The sequence below is a fragment of the Microcaecilia unicolor genome, chromosome 5, assembly GCF_901765095.1.
Source record: "Microcaecilia unicolor chromosome 5, aMicUni1.1, whole genome shotgun sequence".
NCBI classification, from domain to species: domain Eukaryota; kingdom Metazoa; phylum Chordata; class Amphibia; order Gymnophiona; family Siphonopidae; genus Microcaecilia; species Microcaecilia unicolor.
In genome coordinates this window covers 3,541,359-3,562,813 of record NC_044035.1, presented here as the reverse complement: position 1 = coordinate 3,562,813, position 21,455 = coordinate 3,541,359, and the positions used below count along the sequence as shown (strand labels likewise).

Sequence of the window (21,455 nt, the reverse complement as noted above, 5' to 3'; positions counted from 1 at the left end):
GTACTTCCCTAGAGATATATTCTACATCATGATCCAATCAACGGTCCTTGTACATGCGGACTTCAATGGAATCTATGCAGGATGCAAGGACCAAATCCTAAAGAAATTACAAACAGCACGAAATACAGCTGCTAGACTCATCTTCAGAAAAAACTGATTCAAAAGCACTAGACCATTACTCCAAAAACTACATTGGCTACCAAAGCATGCATATCCTTCAAAATCTGCTCTATGGCCAACACAATAATCTTTGGCCTCTCACCAGGTTACATGACCAACCTAACAGATCTACCAATCTGTAACACAACTAAGTCCATGAGATCCAACCTTACCATCCACTTCACTAGATGCCAAAGGCATTAAATACAAATCAGTGCTTCCAGATTCTCATACATGTGCACCAACCTTTGGAACACACTTCCGAAAGACCTAAACTTCATGGACAATTACCTAACCTTCTGAAAACACCTGAAAGCTCATCTAGTCAGAATATTCCTTCCCGCTGACCCAACCCAAACCAAGCAGATCACTGGAAAACAGTACATGAACACGACAATGGATAGAACTGAACTAGACTCCCATCATGCAAGACAACTATAAACCCCTTGTTCAACATAAAGTGTAACCAATTTACCCTTAACACATGTAAGCCACATTGAACCTACCAGTAGGTGGGAAAATGTGGGGTATAAATGCAGAAATAAATAAATAAAGAGAAAACTGTCTAAAAAGTGGCATAAAGCATTTTGGACATTTTTTTTATTACATTTGTACCCCGCGCTTTCCCACTCATAGCAGGTTCAATGTGGCTTACATATTATATACAGGTACTTATTTGTACATGGGGCAATGGAGGGTTAAGTGACTTGCCCAGAGTCACAAGGAGCTGCCTGTGCCTGAAGTGGGAATTGAACTCAGTTCCCCAGGACCAAAGTCCACCACCCTAACCACTAGGCCACTCCTCCACTGTTGCTACTATTTGAGGTTCTACATGGAATGTTGCTACTATTGGAGATTCTACATGGAATGTTGCTACTATTTCAGATTCTGTTGCTACTATTTGAGATTCTACATGGAATGCTGCTATTCTACTAGCAACATTCCATGTAGAAGTTGGCCCTTGCAGATCACCAATGTGGCCGCGCAGGCTTCTGCTTCTGTGAGTCTGACGTCCTGCACGTACGTGCAGGACGTCAGACTCACAGAAACAGAAGCCTGCGCAGCCTTCTACATGGAATGTTGCTAGTGGAATAGCAACATTCCATGTAGAATCTCCAATAGTAGCAACATTCCACGTAGAATCTTCAACAGTATCTATTTTATTTTTGTTACATTTGTACCCTGCACTTTCCCACTCATGGCAGGCTCAATGTGGCTTACATGGGGCACTGGAGGGTTAAGTGACTTGCCCAGAGTCACAAGGAGCTGCCTGTGCCTGAAGTGGGAATCGAACTCAGTTCCTCAGGACCAAAGTCCACCACCGTAACCACTAGGCCACTCCTCCAAAACGTTTAAATTGGAATTTTTGAAACTCATTTTCCGGATGTTTTCTATGCAGTTTTTCCTGCAGTGTGTCCACATCTCAAGGGGGCGTGTTAAGGGGGGCAGGATTTTGGCATTCCTAAGACCTGAACATTTTTCAGCCATAATGGAACAAAACAAAAACATCCAGGACAAAGTCTAAGACGTTTTGAAATAGACCTGTTTTTAATAATAACTAAGCCACAAAAAAAGTGCCCTAAATGACCAGATGACCACTGGAGGAATAAAGGAATGACCCCCTTTACTCCCCTAGTGACCCCCTCCCACAGATGTAAAAGAAGCAGTACATGCCGGTTTCTATGACAGTTTCAGATATTATAGCCAGGCCTATTTGAGCAGCAAGCAGGTCCCTGGAGTAGCCTAGTGGTCGGTGCAGCGCACTGTGGAGATGGGACTCAGGCCCATAATCCACGCTGTTACGCTTGTGGTGGAACTGTGAGCCCTCTAAAACCCATCAAAAACATACTGTAACCACATATAGGTCACAACTGCCATAAGGGCTATTGTAATGGTGTATAGTTGGGTACAGTAGGTACTTGGTGGGTTTTGGAGGGCTCACTGTACAATATAAGGGAGAAATGGTGAGATGTGTATCTGGGAGCTTTTATGTGAAGTCCACTACAGTGTCCCCTAGGGGGCGCCACTGCTCTGCTGGGATGTCTGTTAAGAATGGTAGATCCTCCTACATTCCCAATGGCTTGATTTTGTTCATTTTTCACTTGGACTGTTTTTTGTTGTTTTTTTTTTAAAATGGACCAAAATGCACAGAGTGCAAAAATATGTAGCAAGTGGTCATTAAAATTTACAAAAAAAAAAAGATAGATGTTTTCCTATTTCAAAAATGGCTATATTTGTATTTGGATTCAGGACGTTTTGAGCAAAACGTCCAAAGTCAGACTTAGACGTCCTATCGAAAATGCTTCTCAACGCGCATCAGCCCACTAGTTATTCCCATCTCAAGACCATTTATAAATATGTTAAAAAGCAGCGGTCCCAGCACAGACCCCTGGGGAACCCCACTAACTACCCTTCTCCATTGAGAATACTGATCATTTAACCCTACTCTCTGCTTTCTATCCTTTAACCAGTTTTTAATCCACAATAGAACACTACCTCCTATCCCATGAGTCTCCAATTTCCTCTGGAGTCTTTCATGAGGTACTTTGTCAAACGCCTTCTGAAAATCCAATTTTAATTGGTTCACCTTTATCCACACATTTATTCACCTCTTCAAAGAAATGCAGCAGATTGGTGAGGGAAGATTTCAATTGACTTTATCTATTTTGGCTTTGTCTCAACATGGATCGGGATCTATTCTGAGAATTTTTCTCTCTCGGGACAGAGCTGAGAATATTAGGATCTGTTCCCGGCAATTCCTGTTGCTCTGAAGACAATGCTGGGAATGTTAGAATCTAAGATAACCACATAATGTCACATGGCAGCTAAAGACCTGTATGATCCTCTAGTCTACCCAGCAAGGGGATTAAAGTTGTACCTGCTGCTGTGTGCGGAACATGCAGGTTACCTCCTCTGTGCCTTTGTTTTTTAGGATTTGTTTGTTCCTGTGACTTTGCGCAGGTTACACCCCTCTATAAGATTCGTTTTGCTTTGATCCAATCTTTTTGCTATATAGGGATCCTCAGTGTTTATGCCACACATTTTTGAACTCAGTTCCTGGCAATACTTCTGGTAATTTCTCTCAGGACAGTGCTGGGAATGTTGCTATCTGTTCCTGAGATGTTCTCTTTCTCGGGACTCTCCTCTCACACACAATCTCTCTTTCAAGACAATGCTGGGAATATTTGGATCTGAACTGGGAATTATTCTTTCAGGACAATGCTGGGAATATCAGGGCCTGTTCTTGGAACCTTTTCTTTCTCTCAGGACAGTGCTGGGAATATTTGGATCTGAACTGGGAATTTCTTCTGCTGGGAATATCAGGGCCTGATCCTAGCCTTTTGCAGTGCTTTCCTTTCTAGGTTGCTTTTCTGGTAGGTTGTTATATTAATTTATTGTCTTCTTCCTGAACCTCATTCCCTGATGACCTCTTTTGCTTTTCCTTCCTTTGGCTTCTTGCGCTTTGCTTCTTCACTTTCAGGCAATCCGGGTAAGTACAGCTTCAGACACATTCCCCATCCTCCCCCTCCTCATATTGCCTGTGGTGTTTAACTCCTTCCTTTCCATAATCAGCCTCATTGTGTTGTGCAGATTTCTGACACTCTGGTCAGCCATTGGAACACCCAAACTGCCATCCTGGCATGTCTCCTGTCTTCTCATTCCCTTCCCTTCTGATAGTCACTGGGGTGTGCTGTGATTTGGGCTGGTTCTCACCCATGCGTTCCTTCTGGTGCGGCTGGGGATGCATTCGCTGACGGATAGGAAGGTCTGAAGAAAGTCCTAGAAATGAAGGGGCCAGTTAATTGTAAAACTACTCTGGATAGGTACGAATGTAGCTGGGGTAACTGGGTGAAGTAAGCAGGGGTGGCTGACATAGGAAGGGATCCCCTTCTTGCTCAGCTCTGGGAACCTTTAGGCTGCCAAGGTCAAACCTGGGCTCCTCGAGAGACTGTGAAACCCTCGTGTGTCCCTTGCTGGGATGTAAGTGTGTGTGTTCTCCTACGTAGTCTTCAGAAGTGACTGCAGGGTTCTGTCTGTTGTCTTCCTTCAGAAGATGAACATCGAGATAAGTCTGCCTCACACCACACAGTGCAGCAGCTGATCATGGAGAAGGAACAGGCCCTGTCTGACCTCAACTCTGTGGAGAAATCATTAGCAGACCTCTTCAGGAGATACGAGAAGATGAAAGAGGTCCTTGAAGGATTCCGAAAAGTAAGAACCAACTATCAACTGCCTTCTACCCTTTCTGATCCAGGCCCCAGAGCAATGTACCGTTGCTGCTGGACATGACTGTCTGGAAGCTTTCAGGGACTCCAGGGATGTGAAGTACATTATCTCCAAGTCCCCTACCCTCATCTCTCAGGACTCTTGCAGCACAGTCTCCTACTAAATAGGGACAGCATCCTGTGTCTAGACATCTCAAGGGGGCTGAGTTCCCCACTCTCTGAAATCACAGAGGAGATCTCAACAGGAGTTGTGAGTGCTCTAGACAAAGGATTCCTATATGGAAAAGAGAATGGACACAAAACAAAATGTAGCATAAAAAGATGATGACAGATAAAGGCCAAATGACCCATCCACTCTGCCCATCCTAAGTAACAACTAACTCCTCCTTTTCCTAAGCAGTGCTTAGATGGAAACTCCAGTAATTGGGCAGATATCTGGGCCCCAATTATGGCTAGACAGATCTGGATGGACTGGAGTGGAGCTTCAATGGCATTTCCAGTAGTTGGGGATTAAGTCCAGTACCAGACAGACTTCTATGGCCTGTTCCCTGAAAATGGCAAGAACACATAAAGATCAAGAATATATATTTATATTGCAACACATGCTATGAGTTTATCCCATTGGGCAGACTGGATGGACCGTTCAGGTCTTTATCTGCCGTCACCTGCTATGTTACTGTTGGGCTCATTTTCGAAAGACAAGGACATCCATCTTTCAACATAAATTGGAAGATGGACGTCCTTCTCCCAGGGACGTCCAAATCGATATAATCGAAACCCGATTTTGGATGTCTTCAACTGCAGTCCCTCGCAAGGACGTCCAGAGTTCAAGGGGGCGTGTCGGAGGCGTAGCAAAGGTGGGACTTGGGCGTGCCTAACACTTGGACGTCTTTGACCCATAACCGAAAAAAACAAGGATGCCCCTTCACCCGGACCTGTTTATCTTACGAATAAGGCACAAAAAAGTGCCCGAAATGACCAGATGACCACCAGAGAGAATCGGGGATGACCTCCCGTTACTCCCTCAGTGGTCACTAACCCCCTCCCACTCTCAAAAACATCTTTCAAAATATGTAGTGCCAGCCTCTATGCCAGCCCTAGATGTCCTATTCAGGTTCATGACAGCACATGCAGGTCCCTGGAGCAGTTTTAGTGGGTACTGCAGTGCACTTCAGACAGGCGGACCCAGGCCCATACCCCCCTACCTGTTATATTTGTGGCAGAAACAGCAAGCTTTCCAAAACCCACCACAAATCCACTGTACCCATATATAGGTGCCCCCTTCACCCGTAAGGGCTATGGTAGTGGTGTACAGTTGTGGGTAGTGGGTTTTGGGGGGCTCAGCACACAAGGGAGCTATGTTCCTGGGAGCATTTCTGAAGTCCACTGCAGTGCCCCCTAGGGTGCCCGGTTGCTGTCCTGGCATGTCAGGGTGACCGGTGCACTACAAATGCTGGCTCCTCCCATGCCCAAATGGTTTGCATTTGGCTTTTTTTTTTTACAAAATCGCCGAAAGTCAGAAACGTCCATGTCTAGGGACATCCAATTCTAGGGACGTCCAAATTTAAGGATTTGGACGTCTCAGACGGCATTTTTGAAACGAAAGATGGACGTCCATCTTGTTTTGAAAATACGGGTTTCCCCGCCCCTGGATTTTGTCATTTTGCAAGGACGTCCAAATCGCAACTTGGACGTCCCTTTCGAAAATGCCCCTCCACGTTACTAGTTTTGTGAGGCTGCCGTTTTTTGTGCTCTCATTGCGTGTTTAGCGTATAGACAATCTTATTTGGTGTCAATGATGCTCTTTAACCCTTTGTGTGTTAGAATGAGGATGTGCTAAAGAAATGTGCTCAGGAGTATTTAGCCCGGGTCAAGAAAGAGGAACAGAGGTACCACGCACTAAAGGTCCATGCTGAGGAAAAACTGGACAGGTGAGTACTTGCTGTATTTTATGAGGGGGCACATGAGGAGAGCCACATAGTGTGGGTGCAAAGGAAGGGTGACATGTGAACATGCCAGGGTGGGTGGGGGCAGGGCACATGTACTTGAACAGAGGGAGGAATGGAGCTTTGGGTGTATGACGTGATGAATGCATCTTTTGGCCTCTTCCCTCCACAATGGACTGGGAGTGTTGGGTGCTCCTGGGCAGGGGTCAGTCCTTGGTTCTCTAAGGGATCAAGTGTAGTATTTGTTTCTGGATGGGGGGTCAATCCTTGATTCTCTAAGGGAATGGGGTGTAATATGTGTTTCTGGGTGGAGGTCAGCAGTTCTTGATTCTCTAATGGAGCGGGTTGTGTCCTCTCCTCAGTGGTGGGTCAGTCCTTAGAGCTGTAGGAATTCAGGTTGATGTCTGCTGTGCCGGATCCTGGCTGCTGTCCATTTTGACTCCCTTGAGTGTCCTCTGTGTCATTGTAGAGCTAATGCTGAGATCGCACAGGTTCGCACCAAGTCTGAGCAGGAACAGGTGGCTTATCAGGCCAGTCTACGGAAGGAACAGCTGAAGGTGGCTGCTTTGGAAAGAACACTAGAACAGAAGGTAAATCTCCAGAACCTCTGGCTGCCCCAGACTTTAACCCAAAACGTCCTACTACATTTCACTCCTGTGGGGGTTTAGCAATGTGCGAGGGTGAATCCTGTGTTTGATGGGTGTTGCTCCTGCAAGGGGAAGAGGGAGTGCTTCTCTATGCATTGGGTGTTTTCTAGAGCAGGGTTCTCAATCCAGACCTGAGGACACATCCAGCAGGTCACATTTTCAGGATACACAATGAATAGGCATGAGATAGATTTGCATACAATGGAGGTAGTGCATGCAAATTTATCTCCTGCATATTCATTATCAATATCCTGAAAACCTGACTGGCTGGTTGTGACCCAAAGACTGGGTTGAGACCCCTGTTCTAGAGTAGTGTACATGGTACTCTGGTGGATGGGTGGGGGTGGGTGGAAGATAGGGTGTGCATGGAGTTCTTTTCTTGAGGGGGGGTGCAGGATAGGGTGTGCATGGTGCTGTTGTGGGGGGGGGGGGGGGGAAGATAGGTTGTACATAGTGCTGTTGTGGTGGGGTGGAGGGGGGGAGGTGTGGGATGCAGCTTTTAGGTCTGTAAATCACTTTTTTCTCTTCTCCCCTAGAACAAAGAGATTGAGGAGCTGACAAAGATTTGTGATGAACTCATAGCCAAGATGGGAAGGAGTTAAGCTGAGAACCTGAGTGTTTGGACATTACGTTTTCAGTGCAATAAGGCTGCAGTAATGGATTGCAGATATCCACATGGACAGGGGGGTTTTCTTCGTGGGTTTTGGGCTTTTCCATTTGCAGGGCTGGGTGGTGGATAAACAGCTGCTGTAGAAATCTACAACCCCGCTGGCTGTAGGGTTCAGAGCTGAATTCCCTGACAAGTGAATCAGGGAGACTGTGGCTTTCTGCAACTCTGGAGAGGTCGCTGCTCTGTCTGCTAGTTCCTGGCCCTGTTGGAAGGCTGAATCCGTCACCTGCATGGGGACCTGGCACCCAAGACAAAGCAAACACTGTCTGTATCCCAGGCTAGGCAGAGACAAAGCGATGCATGCTGTCCATCACATTCTTTTATTGTATATAACATTTTTGTGGGAAGATGGATACAAGAAATGGTTTTCTCTTGCTTCTTTTGGTAAATCCCAGAGTTTGGGAATGGTGGAGCACTGCCTGGACATCACTAACGCCCTCACTTCATCTCTGCTCCTCCCTTAATGCCGGATTGTTTAAGGACAGGAGCAGACTGTGTGCTCTGTATCTGTCTCATGTACCCAATCTAAGACAAAGCCTTGGTGTTAGATATGGGAAGAGTGGGAAGCCAAGTGTGATTTACATGTATCCCAGAATGCAGGAGGAGCACCAGCGTGTCCTGGAAAAGGTGTGACATTGGCTGGTCGCTTACTTCCTGCTCTGGCAGGTATCCTCAGCAGTCTGGACAGTAATAATTGGGAAGATAGGATGCGGCCACCAAACTCATTTCACCTCTGACTTAAAGTGGAAGTTGAGGTGACCGGCCAGCACAGTAGCCCACTGTCTTGTTGTCGAGTGACACTACAGGCCCGGCCTCACCGTCCTCCAGTCTTATGGTTTATTTGTAATAAGTAATGAACCTGAAAGAAAAATTCATAAGTAGTCTTGAAACAGAATAACAGAAGTGCGAGCGTGACTGCAAATGGATGCAGAGCATCCTGACTGACTGTAAGATCCAGAGATCTTGGACTTTGGTCTGGTAAAATTCCTCTTCCTGTAGTGAGAAATTGAACTTATGCCAGATCATTGCAGCAACATCCCAGGTGGCTCTTCTAGGGAGTGGTGAGGGGGAGCTGCCCATGAAGATTGGCTTATTATTTCCTGCCCTGATAGGAGGGGTGTCCCACTTAACACCAATGGGGGAAAATCATACTTTTGGAATGTATCAGAATGTCTAGTCCTCGAAAGACATTGCATGCCTTCAAAGAGTATTTATTTTGTGATGGTCTCACCACCTATGCCAGAGAAATACTTTCAGCAGGGTAGCTGGTCATATCCTATTGCCAAGTCTGATACAAAATCTTAGCCTCCACCTCATTCTGACTTCACGCCTCCAACCACTCCAGTACCCCAGATCATGAGTAGCCCTGAAAGAATATTCCCAGTTGTCACTCTGAGAAACCAGGGATTCTAAGAACTATTGGGCTCTGAACAATGTTTCCTGGTGTGTAGACAGTTGGGGTAAATTTTAACTAATGCACCAAAATATAAAGTTACAAATATGATTTCAAACACACACAAAACACCCTAATCTTCCAACATCAAGTCCACACACGATGTGAATTTCATTAACAGGTCATTATACAGTTATTTTTAGGCAATTGAAAATTAATTTATAAATGTTTTAGCCACTTTCACTAGTCCTGTCTTTGTAATGGATCTTTATTAAATAATACATGATTTATTGACATCGAAATGCACTGATGTGGCCATTTAAAACCAGGATGTATGAAACTCTGTTCCACTGATCCCCAGTCAGGCTCAAAATCCTATGTCTTCCAGTCATTCGCATCCCTGGAGCCCCCACAATGCAGCTGCTTCTGTCCCTCCCCTCCTGAGAGACCCCAGTGATGACGCTCCTTCTCTCCTTCCTCTGAAATCTTCAGAAATGGAGGTCCTGCGGTCCTTCACTTCCCTGGAAACACAGTGATTGAGCTCCTTCTGTGCTGATGAAACAGTGAGGTTGATATTCAACTGTGGAAAATCTGGTTATGATAACTGGTTAACCGAAACGTAGGGTGCTGTGTTGTTCAGATGCTCCAATAAAATGTTTTAAAAAAAGATAACTGGTTATTCACCCAGTTAAGTGTGAGAAGCTGGCCAGTTAGCTTTACAGCAAAGATGTGTAATTAGTTTTCTTCAAACTGATAAGCATCATTATTTAATATTATCTTGTTAAAAGATAACCAAGTTCTTGGAACCTTTCTAGCTCTAGCTCCTTTTAAAATGATTTTTTCTTATGGTTTTAAGTTGAACAAAATATCAACAAGATTAAGACGTCTTGCAAGCAAATGGACATGGAAAATAAGAAGAGGAAAAATCAATGAAATCCAAACTAAGCTTTATTGACCAGACATTGAGTTGTCCAAACAAAAGATAGCTGGTCACCTGAGCAGGAACTTTTTGATTGACCCCAGTGAGAACAGTAGATAATTCAAAATAAAGTGACTGAATCCTACAGCTGACATAAAAAGTTTTAAAAAAAATCTGTTATCCCTTCCTATTTATTGGTTATCATAACAGCTGGGTCTCAGTTGAGCGACTGTCATAATGCTAGATCGCACGATTTACAGACCGTGATCATGAAACTCTTGTCGATTTTAATCTCAGCTGTGTAAAGTTCTATCCCCAGCGATTATATTCTATACATTTACCATTACTTACTGTGTCTAATGCCGTTATTCCACATTATGTGCTGCAGGCCCGTTTGTGTACCCGCCTTGCAGAAGCTAATGTTTATTTTATTTATTCATTTTTATGCACCCTTAATATACCGCCTTAAACTAACGGATAGATCTAGGCAGCGTACAATAAAAATAACTGTAAGAAATGAGAAAAAGAACTACAGTATGTTGATAGGGAAGTATCCACATTCATTGTACAGAGGTAGGGTAGTACAAGAAGAGGAATTCAAGTGGGGGGGAGGGAGGGAAAATAAACTATTTACGAGGAGGAGGGAGGTAAGAAATAGTTAAAAAAAAAAGGAAGGGAAAACTGAACCTACAGCAGTAAACATTCTATGAAGTATTAAAGGCCTGGTGAAACAGCCAAGTCGTTAGAACTGGCTTGAATTTCTTAAATGAGGATTTAGCTCTGATATCACGAGGGAGGGAATTCCAATGGAAAGGAGCAGCAAAACAAAATGCACAGTGCCTGGTAGTTTCAAGAATGGCTTGTTTCGGTTTGGGAAGCACTGAAGTAAACACACGGGTGAGTAAGGAATAGTAAGCTTTGATAAGTACTACGGCAGACCTATTCGAAAAGCTTTAAAGGTAAGGGTTAACAGTTTGTGAATAATTTGTTGACCAATCGGAAGCCAGGGATATTTCTAGAATAAAGGGGAGACATGATCCGATTTTATAGCACGACAAAGTAGCCTAATAACGGAATTTTGATTTCTGGAGTCGTTTGAGCACGTAACACGGAGAACCTAAATAAATAACATTGCAGTAATCCAATCTAGAAATTAGTAATGACAAGATGAATGAATAAAACATGTGTGATCAAAGTACTTCCTAACTGAGTGCAGCTGCCTAAGGATAAAAAAGCCAGTTTTACATACATTAGATATCTGAGGAGAAAATGTGAAATGAGAATCTAAAATAACACTGAAATAACGGAAGGAAGGGACTGGAATAATAGAAGTCCCAAACTGATTTAGGGCAGCAGATGGACTAGGCTACTGTTTTGTTTTTTTCCTTATTCAGAGCCATCTTATAATCAGCCATTTCTGAACTGCAGAAAGGAAATCTTGCAATGATTGGATGGAAAGAGAATATGGACTAGTCAGAAAAAGCAATCAGATGTCATCCACATAGAAGTGAGAAGAAATACCTGAGGTTGAACAAGAGTGGCAAGAGGGCTAAGGAAAATGTTAAAGAGAAGAGGTGAAAGGACAGAACCATGGGGAACTCCACAAGTCAGGGGCCGGGGGTGGCTCTGGAGGAGGGGGGGTGACCACCTGATAGGTACAACCTGAAAGAAAAGAAGTAAACCAAGAAAAAACAGATCCTGATAATCCCTACTGTTGCAAGCTGTGAGAATAAAAGTGAATGATTGACCAAATTGAAAGCAGAAGATAAGTCTAGAGATACGACCAGAGCTATATTTTGTTTATCTAAATGTAAGTGTATATAACATAGTAACATAGTAGATGACGGCAGAAAAAGACCTGCATGGTCCATCCAGTCTGCCCAACAAGATAAACTCATATGTGTATACCTTACCTTGATTTGTACCTGCTTTATTCAGGGCACAGACCGTACAAGTCTGCCCAGCAGTACTTCCCACCTCCCAACCACCAGTCCTGCCTTCCATCATTGGCTCTGGACAGACCGTATAAGTCTGCCCTCCGCTATCCTTGCCTCCCAACTACCAACCTCTCTTCCCCCACCTGCTCCGCCACCCAATTTCGGCTAAGCTTCTGAGGATCCATTCCTACTGCACAGGATTCCTTTATGCATATCCCACGCATGTTTGAATTCCGTTACCGTTTTCATCTCCACCACCTCCCGCCGAAGGGCATTCCAAGCATCCACCACCCTCTCCGTGAAAAAATAGTTCCTGACATCTTTTTTGAGTCTGCCCCCCTTCAATCTCATTTCATGTCCTCTCGTTTTACCGCCTTCCCATTTCCGGAAAATATTTTTTTGTGGATTAATACCTTTCAAGTATTTGAACGTCTGTATCATATCACCCCTGTTCCTCCTTTCCTCCAGGGTACACATGTTCAGGTCAGTAAGTCTTTGCTCATACGTCTTGGAACGCAAATCCCATACCATTCTTGTAGCTTTTCTTTGCACCGCTTCCATTTTTTTAACATCCTTCGCAAGGTACGGCCTCCAAAACTGAACACTGAACTTAAAAGTTCTGCAAAGACAGTTTCAGTACTGGCATAAAGTCTAAAACCGTACTGTCTAGGATGCAGAACCAGGGTTTTGTCAATAAAAGCTAAAAGTTGAATATAGACCGCTTTTTCTAAAATGTTGGAAAGAAAGTAAAGATTTGACACTGGGCGATAGTAGGCTGGGATCTGAAGGTCAAGGGAGGGCTTTCTAAGAATAGAGGCATATTTCCAAGAATTGGGTATTTGGCCAGAAGAGAGACTGTTGTTGATTAGTACTAACTACTTAACTATTTAACTATGATTTACAGTTGCTTTACAAAGCAACTGTAAATCACCAAGCTTTAGCTGTGACGATGAGAGAGGGTCAAGTAAAGACGTCATAATATGCATTGAAGAAAACATCTTTGAAAGAGAATGTAAGGTTTGGAGTTAAAAAGAAGACTGTACAAATGTCCTGGAGACCGAGAGAGCTGATGAGACCAGAAGGGGAGATGTTGAAACAGTTGGATCCCCAAGGGGGCCTGATAGGAGATGTCAAATTTCGAAAGATGGAAGACAGTTCCCTAGTTGGATTCATAGCTGTTTTAACATGATCAGTATAGAATTGAGACTTAGCCTTTTTCAACAGCTAATTATAGGTCTTAAGTTCAGTCCTGAAAAGCGACAGAGCAGGAACAGATCTGGTCTTTTTCCATTTACTGTATGTTCTGCCTGATGTAACCAACATTTCTGTTGTCGCAAACCTGTATGCTACCAAGGTTTCCTGTTTGGAGAGCTTGGGAACTTTGATAGTGCAAGAGGGGTGATCTGATCAAGGCCTGTGGAGAGCAGCAAAAGTGCTTGTCTGAGTGTCCAAGCTCAGCAACTCAAAATCATGTGGGAAAGAGAACATGGATGCAGATAGTGTGGACATGTCTAGACCACCTAGGAACAGTCAAGGGTACAATGAATAAGCCTGTGGTCTGACTAAGGAATCGCTGTAGGGAAAATAGACAATGGTTTGAGCACAGAATCAGAGGGAGATAGAATTAAATAAAGTGTATGCCCACCCTGATGGGTGGGAAAAGAGATCCACTGGATAAGGTTCAAATCTGAAAAAAGATTAAGAAAGTAGAACGAGGAAGAGATGGTACGTCTACCTCAACATGAAAATATTGGAATAGTTAACTGTAATGTTTATGAGTGTCTTGAGTGCAAGAGTCCTATTGGGCCTGAGTCAATGAAGGAACACAGTAAGAAAGCAGGAAAACAAGGGGAGGTACTGTCTTAGAGGTCCGGACAGCCAGCATCTCTGGAAACGAAGATGAAAGAATTAATTCAGTGAGTTCCATAACAACTGTTACCACACCAGGGAATAATTTGGTTACACTTTTTCTTTACACTAGCTGCTTCTCTCCCTCCCCCCACTAAAGTTCCAGTGATGGAGCTCCCTCTCTCCCTCTCACACTACATTCCCATTAACAAAGCTCTCTCTCTCCTACCCCCACAAAAGTCCCAGTAATGGAGCTTCCTCTATCCCACAAAAGTCCCAGTGATGGAGCTCCCTCTCTCCCTCCCACACTACATTCCCAATAACAAAGCTCTCTCTCTCCTACCCCCACAAAAGTCCCAGTAATGGAGCTTCCTCTATCCCACAAAAGTCCCAGTGATGGAGCTCCCTCTATCCTCCCACAAAAGTCCCAGTGACAGAGATCCCTCTGTCTTTCTCCCACAAAAGTGCCAGTGATGGAGCTGAATCTATCCTTCCCCCATTAAAGTCCCAGTGATGGAGCTCCTTCTCTGCTGCCCCACTAAAGTTCCAGCGACAGGGCTCCTTCTCCTACTAAAGACCCAGTGACAGAGCTCCTTCTGTCCTTCCCCACTAAAGTTCCAGTGATGGAGCTCCCTCTCACACTACATTCCCAATAACAAAGCTCTCTCTCTCCTACCCCCACAAAAGTCCCAGTAATGGAGCTTCCTCTATCCCACAAAAGTCCCAGTGATGGAGCTCCCTCTCTCCCTCCCACACTACATTCCCAATAACAAAGCTCTCTCTCTCCTACCCCCACAAAAGTCCCAGTAATGGAGCTTCCTCTATCCTCCCACAAAAGTCCCAGTGACAGAGATCCCTCTGTCTTTCTCCCACAAAAGTGCCAGTGATGGAGCTGAATCTATCCTTCCCCCATTAAAGTCCCAGTGATGGAGCTCCTTCTCTGCTGCCCCACTAAAGTTCCAGCGACAGGGCTCCTTCTCCTACTAAAGACCCAGTGACAGAGCTCCTTCTGTCCTTCCCCACTAAAGTTCCAGTGATGGAGCTCCCTCTCACACTACATTCCCAATAACAAAGCTCGCTCTCTCTCCTACCCCCACAAAAGTCCCAGTAATGGAGCTTCCTCTATCCCACAAAAGTCCCAGTGAAGGCGATCCCTCTGTCCTTCTCCCACAAAAGTGCCAGTGATGGAGCTGAATCTATCCTTCCCCCATTAAAATCCCAGTGACAGAGCTCCTTCTGTCCTTCCCCACTAAAGTCCTACTGACAGAGCGCCCTCTTTCCTCCCAACTCCCAGTGATGGAACTCTCTCTTTCCTTCCCACACTATACTTCCAGGGGCTTTTTCTCTCCTTCCTTGACTAGAAACTCAGTGATAGAGCTTCTGCTGCCCAGTCGCAGAGCTCTTTCTGGCCTCTTTGTGCTCTCCTGGAGCTTAATTGATCAGGACCACAGGGAAAGAACCTGTCCCAGAAATAATGATATTTTTGAGGCTTTATTTCTTCAAGCTTGCCTTTCAAAATAGCCTCACTAACTGAACAGACGAGTTATCACTGGTGAAAGAAAAATCTTACCAAGCTGCTGCCATGGACCACTGCTTTCCTTCAGAGCGAAGATTTGAACTGGCTGCTGTCTCGGATGAGACGACTATAATAAAGCTTTCAGACATTCACTCTTTCTCCACATTTGCGCAAGTAATACTCGGATTTTTCAGAAGGGCTCCAGCCAGGTCTGATGTTGGAAATTACCAACAGATGAGCCAGCTCTCAGTGCCGGGCAAAATGGTGCAAGCTATTCTGAAAAATAAATTTAGCGACCATCTGGATAGACCTGGGACAATGAGGCAGAGCCAACACGCTTTCAGCAAAGGTAAGTCTTTGTTAGATTTGTTTGAAGGGGTTAACAGACTTGTGGACAAGGGTAGATCAGTGGCTGTAGTGTATCTGCCTTTCAAGAACATTTTGACAAAGTACCTCACAAGAGACTTTTCAGAAAATTAAAAAGTCACGGGATAAGAGGCCGTGGTCTCTTGTGGATTGGTAAGTGGGTGAACAGCAGAGTCTCCCAGGATCTGTACTAGGACTGATGCATTTCAATATATTTATAAATGATCTGGAAAAGGGAACAATGAGTGGAGTGATCAGATTTATTGAAGATACAAAATTATTCAAAGTTATTAAACCACATGCAGACTGTGGGAAATTGCAGGAGGACTTTTTATCAGACTGGAAGACTGTTAGGAATTATTAGGAAAGGAATAGAGAATAAAATAAAAGAATATCATAATTCCTCTGTACTGCTCCATGATGAGATCGCTGTACCGTTCTCGGCAAAGTATCTCCAAGTAGCAGCTTTACCAGTAGACTCTCAATCTTAAGCAAATCTTCTTTATTGTAGTACTCATAATAAACAAAGAAAAATTCAATTTACAGTTCAGTTGCTTAGAAGAGAATTGTTGCCTCCTGCACATATAGTCTGTATCTAGCCACCCCAGAGGCAAGTAGATGGCCAGAACCTCAGCCCAGCTGAGAGGAAAAGCTGTAACACTCAACAGAGAATAAGGGGGAGAAACTTTGGTGAAAAATCTTGATGGAATTACAGTAGATTAAGGAGGGATTAGCACTGGAACAGCTGATGATCACAAAGCATGCTAGCAAGACTGGGATCTCTCACACAGTCCACAGGGGTAGAGAGGGAAGGCTAACAGCCAATAAGGAAACCTCACAAGGAGTCAATCACAGGATACTGTAAACTGTAGGAATAGCAGTCCTAATACACAGTATTACACAGACAATGCAATTGAATACACATAATAGTCATATTAATTATACATCATAATGCTCCCTGCCTTCACGAATATAGGGGCATACACTCCCCACCTGATATTGGTAGATACCCCTATTTAACTACTTAAGCTATAAACATTACAAGCATGCAGAGTCCATTTATATCTGGATCTTAAACTTGGCAACATCTTGCTTGTCTCCTGTTCACTGTTGCTCTGGCAACTTCTCGCAGTCGTGCAGAAGCTGAAATGAGAGACAGACAACACAGACAAACAAACAACACAAAAGAGAGAAAAAAGTCCCTGGAGTGGACAAAGGTCCACGGTGTCCTCATGTCTTCTTGGTGTGGATCACTGGCCCAGTGACGGCTCTGTTGAAGAATTTCCTTGTCTTCCAGGGAAGTCTTGTGTCAAAGTTTCAAGGTGGTGGCCAAGTTGTCACTGATGATTTGCAGTTCTGTATCTATGATGGCACTTTGGTGATAGTTGTCTGGTCTTTCATCCACTGGTTGATGAGATGAAGGTGCAATGTTGGTGACAAGAATGGTCATCTCCAGATGGATCTCTCCATCACAGTCAACATCCATAAGTTTGAAAGGTTCTCTGTCACTGGAGATGTGTGGTCAGGTTTTAGAAGAAAGTCTGGTCCTGATAACTACATGGTTTCCTTTAGAGGGGATGCTGGCACTGCTCTGGTGGTGCAGTCTGCTGGATTTTGGTTAGTTGGCATATAATGCCACTGTTCTGGTTGTGTTGACTTTTGTATATGCTCATCTCTGTTGCTGACATACACGTAAAATCTCCTGGTTTGGTTGTACATGTAGCCCAGGACAACTTTACTGTCAGTGTAGAATTTGACAGCATCTATTTGAATGTCCATTTCATTGAGTATCATTTCTGCTATCTCTACTTCCAGTATTGCTCCACACAATTCTAAATTGATTTATTTACAAAATGTATAATCTGCCAATCCAAAAATTTGGGCGGAGTACACTAAAACATACATAATGTGGAATGGTATGATTGGGTTGTGGTGCTAACTTGGCTTTGCCAAAAATGAATCCCACATAAGATAGCCCATTTGTGTCTGTAGCTTTCGTAGGCCACTGCTACTATGGCCTTTCCAGAAGCATCTGAGAAGATACAGATTTCTTGGTGAGAGGCAGTACTGAGTGCTGCAGAGATGTAAGTGTGGGGGATGTGCAGTTGTTCAAGAGTCCTTAGAGAATCTTTCCATTTCTCCCATTCTTGTTGCATTTCTGGTGACGATAGGAAATCCCACTCATCAGGACTTTTTTTTTGTTGTTGTTGTTACATTTGTACCCCACGCTTTCCCACTCATGGCAGGCTCAATGCGGCTTACATGGGGCAATGGAGAGTTAAGTGACTTGCCCAGAGTCACAAGGAGCTGCCTGTGCCTGAAGTGGGAATCGAACTCAGTTCCTCAGTTCCCAAGGACCAAAGTCCACCACCCTAACCACTAGGCCACTCCTCCACTTCTTGGGAAAGGGCCCTAGTAAGGATCTTCCTTGAATGGTCACTGGAGCCATAAACCCTAGTGGATCGTACAGACTTATTGACTGAAGAAAATACACTTCTGCATGTATATGGTTTTTCATGGGTGGAGACTTGAAAGGTGAAATGCCTTTCTTTAGATCCCAATGTAATCCAAGGCTTATCTGAAGCAGAGGGGTGTCTACTCTTAGATCTAGGGTACAGGCGCTACAAACAATTCAGAATGCTGCAGCTTGACTGTTGAGTGGTACTTGTCATTTTCAACATGTAACACCTATGCTCTGTTCTTTCCATTGGTCACCTATACAATTTAGAGTTTTACAGAAAATTGCATGCAGTTTCTGTTCCCTGGTATTTGAAAAAATCCATTGTTGTGTATCGGCCATTAAGGGCCTTGAGGTCAGATCATGCGATGCTGCTAATAACTGTGGATTTGATGTTTGTACTTGGAATTCTGACTCACTGGTCCACAGTTTTGGAATGCACTACCTGGAGTTATTAGGTTGTGTTGTAGTATGACATCTTTCCGTAAATTACTGAAGACGCATCTGTGTGTGCAGACATGGAGCTAATGTGTAAAAGTTTGTACATTGCTGCAGTAACAAAGTTTGTATTTTATTTAAATTACTGAGATCACATTTGTATGTGTTAGTATGAGGTCAATCTTATATTTTTGTTTTGTATTGATCTGAATTTTATTTACGTTGGATTATGTATGTGCTCTTGTAATCTGCTTGGTTGTAGGCAGAATATAATTTTTTAAAGTAAATAAATTTTAAATCTTTGGCCTGATCCTCTGCAGGAAATGCTCTCATTACTTCTGGGCTGTGGGAGGCAACTTTATGAAGTCTCAGATTGGCCTCTGCCAGCATTGCTTATGTTCTCTTTAGCAATTCATTGGCTTGTTCTTCGGTTGAGTGAAGAAATATTTTCTCCGATTCGTTTTAAATTTACTACTTTGTAGCTTCATCGCGTGTCCCCTAGTCCTAGTATTTTTGGAAAGAATAAACAAATGATTCATGTCTACTTATTCCACTCCACTCATCATTTTATAGACCTCTACCATCTTTTCTCCAAGCTGAAGAGCCCTAGACGCTTCAGCCTTTCCTCATAGGGAAGTCATCCCGTCCCCTTTATCATCTTTGTCACCATTCTCTGTACCTTTTCTAATTCCACTATATCTTTTTTTGAGATGTGGTGATCAGATTTGCACACAATATTCAAGGTGTGGTCAATAATTGTGTGCTAATATAACCCCTGGTTAGGTTGGGAATTATTGAAAAGGGTAAGCCTGATAGAGAGTGACTGGGAGGTCCCTAGGTGGGAGAAAACCTCAGACCAGGGGAGGGTGTATGGAATAAAATGCAGAAGAATAGTGTCCCTGAATTGTAGAGTTACAGCTTGAGAAGAGTTTGGGAGGAAATAAAAGAGCAGAATTAGAGGAGGAAAGTGTCCTTGGTTGCCTAGGTCTTAAGTTGCCTACAGGTCCCCTGCCAAGTGACCCGCAGCAGACTAAAGGAGGATCCTGAAGTGCCAATTCCAATTTGGCTAAATTTAAGGGACAGTTGCTGTCATCATCAACCTACACCTTGAAGACGACACCTCAACAGGCACACGAGAATGCAAAGAATTCTTAAAACTCTGGGATCTGCACGCACCCAACACGCAACCAACACACAAAAAAGGACACACACTAGACATCATAACACACAAATTTGACCCGGACTCAACTATCATACTTACTGACACAAGATGGACACCTACATTATGGTCAGACCACCATAAAGCAAATGTCTCTCTCTACTGGCAAAAAACACACATAAACACAATCAATAAACATGAGCGAACAACATACACCACAAGAGGAAAAATAGACCCCACAACATTCTGGCAACAGATCTACCAGAACGAATGGTCAACAAATGCTGACACCATCCAATTCCTCCAAGAATGGGACGATTTATGTACAACAACATTAGACAAAATCGCCCCAATCCAAACCAGAACATCACACAGAAAAAAATCAAACCCATGGTTTACCGAAGAGCTGAAAAAACTTAAAACACAAGTCAGGAAACTAGAACGTGCATGGAACAAAAAGAGAGATGAACAAACACTAAATGCCTGGAAACTACTTCGGAGGAAATACAAATATACCATAAAACAACTAAAAGACTACACTACAAGACAATAATAGGACCAAACTACAAAGACACACATAAACTCTTCTACCTTGTGAACAAACTGTTAGACACCACACCAGTTACAAACAACAGCAAAAACATACCAGACGTTGACAACCTTGCGAAATACTTCAAGGAGAAAATTATACAATTACGACTCAAAATACCCGCCAGCTCTATTGAATACGCCACACTTCTAGATTGTCTAGACCCAGAAGACGGAATATACCCAGCAGACAGAACCTGGACTGAATTCGAACTACTATCAGAAGACCTCATCTCTGAAACACTTAAAAGATATGCCAAATCCCACTGCAAACTAGACATATGCCCAAACAACCTCATGAAATCAGCTCCTCAACAATTCATAATAGACCTAACGAACCACGTAAACTTCATGCTACAAAACGGACTTTTCCCAAAGAAAAAGGAAAAATTTTACTCACCCCAATACCCAAAGATATAAAGAAAAGCGCAAGGGAAATAACCAATTACAGACCAGTAGCATCCATACCACTAATAACCAAAATAACCGAAGAAATGGTAACTAAACAACTCACAAACTATCTAAACAAATACTCTATACTGCATGATGCCCAATCAGGATTCCGATCGAATCACAGCACAGAAACAGTATTAATTACCCTTATGACTAAATTTAAACAAATGATTGCAACCGGCAACAATATACTCCTCCTACAATTTGACATGTCAAGTGCCTTCGACATGGTTGACCACGGAATCCTATTACACATACTTGAATATTTTGGCATTGGAGGAAATGTCCTAAACTGGTTCAAGGGGTTCCTAACCCAGCGTTCATATCAAGTCACATCAAATTCAGCCACGTCTGCCGCATGGACACCTGAATGTGGAGTTCCACAAGGATCACCTCTCTCACCAACCATTTTCAACCTAATGATGACTCCCTTGGCAAAACTCCTATCAAACCATAACCTCAACCCATATATATACGCCGATGATGTAACAATATACATCCCTTTCAAACAAGACATCAAAGAAATCCTCAATGAAATCAACCAAAGTCTGCACATCATGAACACCTGGGCAGATGCATTTTGTTTGAAACTAAATGCAGAAAAAACCCAATGCCTGATACCTCCCAATACAACACGAATGAATTTACCGCTATAAACACACCAAAACTAAACCTTCCAATCTCAGAAACACTAAAAATCCTTGGAGTCACTATCGACCGACACCTAACACT

General features: G+C 43.5%; 1 protein-coding gene across 6 annotated transcripts in view; it reads left to right on the top strand.

Annotated features, from left to right (window-relative positions):
* TACC2 (transforming acidic coiled-coil containing protein 2) overlaps nucleotides 1-9,335 on the top strand; it is a 209,638-nt gene extending 200,303 nt beyond the window's left edge. For all 6 annotated transcript variants that reach the window (XM_030202587.1, XM_030202588.1, XM_030202590.1 and 3 more), the window contains 4 exons: nucleotides 4,211-4,371; nucleotides 6,210-6,316; nucleotides 6,801-6,921; nucleotides 7,515-9,335. In XM_030202587.1, coding sequence (XP_030058447.1) covers nucleotides 4,211-4,371; nucleotides 6,210-6,316; nucleotides 6,801-6,921; nucleotides 7,515-7,580 — 455 coding nt within the window. In that variant the 3' untranslated portion in view covers nucleotides 7,581-9,335. The remainder of the gene's footprint in view (nucleotides 1-4,210; nucleotides 4,372-6,209; nucleotides 6,317-6,800; nucleotides 6,922-7,514) is intronic.
* The last annotated feature ends 12,120 nt before the right edge of the window (nucleotides 9,336-21,455 follow it).